Source organism: Phragmites australis, chromosome 22 (genome assembly GCF_958298935.1).
Source record: "Phragmites australis chromosome 22, lpPhrAust1.1, whole genome shotgun sequence".
NCBI classification, from domain to species: domain Eukaryota; kingdom Viridiplantae; phylum Streptophyta; class Magnoliopsida; order Poales; family Poaceae; genus Phragmites; species Phragmites australis.
This window is the reverse complement of record NC_084942.1, coordinates 22979380-22985581: the sequence shown is the minus strand read 5'-3', so window position 1 is coordinate 22985581 and position 6202 is coordinate 22979380. Positions and strand designations below refer to the sequence as shown.

The following is a 6202-nucleotide window of genomic DNA, read 5'->3' as shown; positions in this document are numbered from 1 at the left end:
AGGCCTTGTGTTGTTCATTAATTAATTCAAAAAGTTCTTCTTAATAGGTGAATCCTAATCGGATAACTTACGTGATGATGACTTATGTGATGATAACTTACGTGATGATGACCTTGATGAAGAGCTTAAGTAGTCAAGCTGAAGATGAACAGACAACATATCTGCAATAGCACTTAGCAAGAATCTCGTTTTCCATGAGGGTAGCAAGCACATCGATGTGCGCTACCACTTCATTTGTGAGTGCATGGATAACAGGAGCATCAGCGTTGAATTCATCGGCACCAATGACCAGCTCACAGACATCCTAACGAAGGCACTTGGACGAGTCAAATTCTATGAGCTATGGGCAAGGATTGGAATGGTCAAAATCAAGCAATACACAAGGTTTAGGGGGTGATTTGTTAGTAAACCTTGTGTGAGTTATAGCTAGTTTAATTCTACTGTTTTTTTTTCAGTCAATTCAGAGGCCACTAAGGCCACAATCAATAGGCTGTTAGGTCTGTTTTTAGTAGGCCATTAAGGCTGTGTTTAGTAGGTCGTTAAGGCCACGTTTAGTCTTCTCTTATACTCTATAAATAAAGAGGAAAGAAACCAGAAAAGCTGCAGCTGTTGCAGCATAAAAACTACCTATGTCCAGTGTGTGCTCCGCGTGTGTTTCTTCATCAAGTTTAGGATCAAATCCAACAGAGTGCAGATCACAGATAGCATGTTTGTGCAGGTCCTTGCAAAATTTTTATCTGCACCATTGTCGTTTGGGCTTGAACAAGACACCGAAGGATGGCCATATGTTGCATTTGATCTAAATCCTGCTGTTGTAAAGGTTAGAAATAGGAAAGCATTTTGGTATAACAATTGGCGTGTCTTCCCTTCTTTGTCAAAAAGTGGATTGGCTTGTGTTCATGTGTTTAACTAAGCTCATTTGTTCTCTCCTATCAGTCAGCTAGAAAATCAGGACTTCCTGTGCTATACGGAGATGGTTCACGCCCTGCGGTTCTGCAATCTGCCGGCATAACGTTTCCAAAAGCTGTCATGGCCATGTATACTGGAAAGGAAAAAACAATTGAGGCTGTAAACAGATTGCGGCAAGCTTTTAGTGCGGTAATAATCTCCAATATGAAACTGTTGTCATTATTTTGGAAAAAAAAAAACAGGATTTAGTTGTCAAGTTGACACATGCTATTATAAAATCATTGTGCAGTGAAAGAACACTGCTTTTTAGAGTTGGGAGGGAGACCTCGTGATTTCTCATATAGAAACCAAAAGAGACTTGCAGAGAACGAACACTTTGTTGACAATACATTTTGTTTTAACAGGTTCCGATATATGCTAGGCCTCAAGACCTCTCACATTTATTAGATCTGAAGAAGGCAGGCGCAACAGATGTTGTCCTGGAAAATGCGGAGGTAATTTTTAGAACAAGTTGTGTTTACCTTGCATTTATAAGATCTGAAGAAGGCAGCACGTTTGAGTGAAACTAAGAATTTGTGTGAGCACTTTTCTCTCGTCAATCTTTCCCTGCAGACTAGCTTGCAGCTAGGTTCAATACTTTTAAAAGGACTGGGCGTCATGTCTGATGATGTATCCTTCTTGAGTAAGCTTGTGAGGGATTCAATGGAGGTACAAGCTCCAAAAGCACTAAAAGATATTGGGGACCGAGAAATGGACATGATGAAGCCTCTTCAGGTTCTTAAAATCCTTTAAACAATCTCAAGTTCGTAGCATTTTCATCGCGCATATGAGCTAAATACCTTCTTGCAGGTGAGAGTATCAGATTTAGTGGAGAGCAATGGCAACAGTTCAAGAATGATAGCTCAGAAGCAGTCACTAAGCCTAAGTAGTCGCCCAGACGTAATCGTAATGAAATCACCTGTGGGGAATCTGATACCTGATGTGGTGGAGGAAAATGATCAACCAGGATATGACTTTGAGGATACAGAGTCTGGAGATGGTGTGAAATATTGTCTTTTGGAAACTGCTGACGACAGTGATGGAACCTCCAGTACAAACAAGGAAATGATTGACCAGTCTGCTTGATGGGAGGGCAAATGTCAAGATGAAGATAGGAAGATACTCTACTTCTAGGATCGAGTTCTTTGGAAATTATTGGGCCGTTCAGAACTGCCGCTTTTTCTCGTGCAGCACCTATAGGTTTCATGCAGCACTTCTAAAAGACTGAAATACTGCATTTAAGTTGTATATAAGGAGTCCTACAGAATACCAATTATTAACCCTGTGGCAGGTGGAGATTTCATGCATCACATGTAAAGACTGAAATACTGAATTTAACTTGTGCTGTATGGACTACCGATCATAAATCATGTCGAAGATGGAGAAACTTGCAGCTGAAAAATGGAAACTAAGTGCTATGCGATCTGCCAGTGCAGTTGAGTGCACGGATTTGGCAAGATCAGATTGAATATCAACATTTCATAATTTAGAATAGCATTTTTCGCAGCACAGTTTATGCTGATTCAAGTCACAGTGTGATAAACTTCCATTGATAGATATATACATTCTTGTACCATATTTGTATCTGATTCCTATTGTACTCTAGACCGTACATTCCTGTTAAATATAACTTTTATCTCTGCACATCATCCAACTAATTATTCTGAATTGCGTCAGGTCATCTTTTCTGTATGGACTAGGGAGCTTACACTATGATGAGTTCATGACTGAGTTTCAAGTCTTGAGTCCATGTTGAATTTAAGGTTCTAATTTCTGCAGTCTTGTCAGAGATTCAGCCTCGTCTGTAATAATGCTTTAGTGATGCATGAACATGTCACAAATTCTTCCTCTTTTGAGGCCGTATTATATTTTTTGTTGAAAACAAATTCACAACAAATTAAATGTTGGGTTTCAGTCAAATAACACATGCATGTTGCCACCAATAATCCTCAGTTCTGCACTAGACTAGATGTACAAACTCACTAGTCCGTATTATTTTCCGGTCGATGAGTACTGAGATTGATCGAGTGATCAGTAGTCGATGGTGGCGAAGTCTGGCTCGGGCGGCTTGGGCAGGACGATGAGGGTGTTGTCCGCGCCGAGCGGCCGCTGCCGCTGCATGCCGCGCATGGCGTTCTTGGCGAACCGCGACACCAGCAGGGTCGTCGTGAGGCGGCTCGACGACGCCGACGTTGCAAACGCCTCGTCGTCGACCTCCTCCTGAGGCCGCTGCTCGGCCGCCTTCCGCTTGAGGTGCCTCCTCCACGCGGCTTGTATGAAGCACGACGCCCAGGTGCGCCACTGCTGCGAGTAGAACCGGAACGTCTGCTGCAGCTGCTTGCTGTGCAGCCGCCGGAACTGGCCAGCGACGAACTTGAGCTCCTCGGCGCGCAGCGCGAAGGCCTCGACCTCGGAGATGGCCCTGACGGTGCGCGTGGAGAGCGGGAAGTTGGCGCCGGCCTTGGGGTCGAGCGCCCAGGTGAGGAGCTCCTCGCCGCAGAAGTCACCCTCCTTGAGCAGCCCCCGGTTGTAGAACCCCATGCGGCCGCCGTCGGTGGTGGAGCTCTCGAGGCGTCCCCGGATGATGAAGAGCATCTCGTCGACAGGGTCCCCTTCCCGGACGATGTAGGTGGACTCCGTGCAGAGGCTGGGCTTGAGACGCTCGCAGATGGCGTCGAGGAGGCGCTCGTCCATGTTGGCGAAGAGCGGGACGCGGCGGACCAGGCGATAGCAGAGGTGGCGCTTCACATCGCGGCGGAGGTCCTTGGGCAGGCTGCGCACCAGGCTGTCCTCGTCCACCCCGCGGGTCTCCAGCCACTTGTACTGGTTGTGCCGCCAGACACGGTCGCGGAGCTCGTCGGGGAGGAGGCGGTGGTGCATCCACTGCTCCGAGTCACGCCGCTTCAGCCGCATCTCCTCCAAGCGCAGCGTCATCGACTGCAGGTACGTCTGCATGTTGCCGATCAGCAGCGCCATCAGGATCAACCCGAACACCGCCAGGAAGATGGAGAACAGCTGCTCCCCCTTGTAGTGCGTCGTCTCCAGCCCCTGCCCGATCGTACTGCGCGCATCCATGGCGGCCGAGCAATCGGCCGGTCAGCTTGTTGCCCGCCTTTCCTTTCCTCGACAGCTTAAGCAGCTAGTTTATTACCTGAGGTTCTGGAGGCCCCACCAGAGGCAGAAGAGGATCTTGGCCATGAGCTTGTCGGTGTAGACGACGCCGGACTGGATGGCGGTGCTGTAGATGCCGTAGGAGAAGCCAGTGCCACTCTGGTCGACGGGCGCGCATTCCTGTGCCAGCACCTGCCGGATCATGGTGCGCCACTCGAGAAACCCCGACTGGCCCTGGCCGCCGCCGCCGCCGCAGTACATGTACGTCCGGCACTGGTGGAAGTTGAGTTGAGTGCACTTGGCTCGCCAGCAGTCGTCTAGCCGCTCGATCGACAGCAGGTACCAGAAGGCCCCCACCATCTGCATCCATGCACGCACGCATCCGCGCAATCGAATAATCCAAAGGTCATATGCAATTCAATGCAAAGATGGACATACGAACGTACATGGCTGGCGAGCATGTAAAGGAGGAGGTAGAAGGCGGCGCCGGCGAAGGCAGTCTCGGCGAAGACACCGGTGGTGCGCTTGAGCTCGGAGGTGATGGGGTAGAAGCGGACGAGGCGGGGCACGTACTGCACCAGGATGGTGAAGAGCAGCGCGTTCTTGATGGGCAGCAGGTCCGCGCCCTTGGGTCGGTGCACGAAGTTCCAGATGGAGATCTGCGGCAGCGGCAGCACGGAAAGCAGGTCGACGACGAAGAACCGGCGCAGGTACCGGCGAGCGATGGCGGCCGAATCGATCACCAGCTCGCCGCGCCCGAACACCCGCGACGACGGCGCGATGTACGCGGTCCGGAACTGCAGCGCGATGCGCGCCAGGTAGAAGGCGTCCACGGCCGACCGCACGGCCGTGGCCCAAGTGGCCAGGCCCCGTTCGAAGCCGATGCAGGTGTTCTTGTCTGTGGCCATGACGGCGGGGAGGTAGAGGAAGAGCGGGTCGACGGCGACGGAGACGATGCAGGCGAAGATGAAGGCGCGGTTCATGCGCACCAGGAACGCGTCCTGCGGGTCGAACACCTTCTGGGACATGTTCTTGAGGTCCTCCTGGAACACGAGCCCGATGCTCTTGAGCCGCTCCGACCGGTTCATCACGCCCGCCGCCACGCGCATCGACCGCGCCCGGATCTTGGCAGCCGACGGGTGGCCGGAGAAGTAGCTGTCCATGTGCAGGCCGCCGTGGTCCATGGCGCTCGACGCGAAGGACACCCTCGGGTTCGTCGACGAATCCTCTAGCCTGACGAACTTCTCCTTGCGCCCGTTGATGAACTGGGTCCGGTAGCCGCAGCCGAACATTTTCTTGCTCCCGAGCTAAGGGACATCATCATCCACCACCATTTGAGACGTACAGTGTTCGATCTCCAGGTCGATCCCTCCTGGAACCTGCAGAAACGACAACTGGTGATCGAGGAAACAATTCGTTCTACCCTCTCTCTCTCTCTCTCTCTCTCTCTCTCGATCGTGTCGTGTCGTGGATGGAGGCGAGTGGAAGTAGCGGTTAATGGAGGCGAGACACCTACACGTGGAGCTTCCCCATTCGCTGTTTTCTCCGGCGGGTTCGTTGTGCCTCTCCCCACCTGCCGCGCGCTACCGGCGGTCTCGATCGCCACGCGAGGGGGGGGGGGGGGAAACCTCTCAATACGTAAATTAAAAAAAATCTAGATCCCTTATTATTATAAATATCTAACAATCTAGATTTAATCAAATAGTTAATATCAAATACGATTAATAATTAGGTAAATTTATAATTAAAAGATGTGAAAAAATAGCAGTTCTATTCTATATGGTTTGAAATGCAAAATATCTAAATAAAGAGTTTAAATAAAATAAAATTAATAATAATTGAAACCGGGGTTAGATTAGAAAAAAGAATGATCTATATCAAATATAGTCTTAGAGAAAAGTATTATAAAAATCAAATAGCTAAATAAAAGAGTCCATGTAATATATAATTAATCAATAGCTAAAATTCATAATAAAAATATGAAAAAAAATCAAAATTCTTTCTAAGATAATAGATTAAAAAACACTGTATAGCACAAGGTCGTCGTATTAAACAGATAGCAGATAAGACAAACCTATTTTGATTTTAGTTAAGCTGCCTACATCTAACACATAATTTTGACAGTTAATTAAATAGTATATGA

At 48.8% G+C, this 6202-nt stretch overlaps 2 protein-coding genes across 2 annotated transcripts; one reads left to right on the top strand and one right to left on the bottom strand.

Annotated features, from left to right (window-relative positions):
• The first annotated feature begins 655 nt into the window (after positions 1-655).
• On the top strand, positions 656-2034 carry LOC133904625 (K(+) efflux antiporter 3, chloroplastic-like). Its single transcript, XM_062346095.1, has 5 exons — positions 656-820; positions 937-1098; positions 1314-1403; positions 1522-1683; positions 1759-2034. Exons 1-5 carry the CDS (start codon positions 707-709, stop codon positions 2032-2034), a joined length of 804 nt encoding a protein of 267 aa, XP_062202079.1. The 5' UTR covers positions 656-706.
• A 945-nt stretch (positions 2035-2979) lies between these two features.
• Positions 2980-5471, bottom strand: LOC133905115 (putative cyclic nucleotide-gated ion channel 7). The gene is made up of 3 exons (XM_062346828.1): positions 4506-5471; positions 4100-4419; positions 2980-4009 (listed from the first exon to the last, which is right to left on the bottom strand). The coding sequence occupies exons 1-3, from the start codon at positions 5349-5351 to the stop codon at positions 2980-2982; spliced, it is 2196 nt and encodes a 731-aa protein (XP_062202812.1). The 5' UTR covers positions 5352-5471.
• Positions 5472-6202: the final 731 nt, after the last annotated feature.

What these genes read in the sequence shown, in the direction of transcription:
- LOC133904625 (XM_062346095.1), top strand. Translation starts at nt 707, where the DNA reads ATGTTTGTGCAGGTCCTTGCAAAATTTTTATCTGCACCATTGTCGTTT. An exon ending in TGCGGCAAGCTTTTAGTGCG is followed by an intron (nt 1,099 to 1,313) that starts GTAATAATCTCC and finishes TTGTTTTAACAG; the next exon opens with GTTCCGATATATGCTAGGCC. An exon ending in TTGTCCTGGAAAATGCGGAG is followed by an intron (nt 1,404 to 1,521) that starts GTAATTTTTAGA and finishes CTTTCCCTGCAG; the next exon opens with ACTAGCTTGCAGCTAGGTTC.
- LOC133905115 (XM_062346828.1), bottom strand. Translation starts at nt 5,351, where the DNA reads ATGTTCGGCTGCGGCTACCGGACCCAGTTCATCAACGGGCGCAAGGAG. An exon ending in TTTACATGCTCGCCAGCCAT is followed by an intron (nt 4,420 to 4,505) that starts GTACGTTCGTAT and finishes GCATGGATGCAG; the next exon opens with ATGGTGGGGGCCTTCTGGTA. An exon ending in TGGGGCCTCCAGAACCTCAG is followed by an intron (nt 4,010 to 4,099) that starts GTAATAAACTAG and finishes GGATGCGCGCAG; the next exon opens with TACGATCGGGCAGGGGCTGG.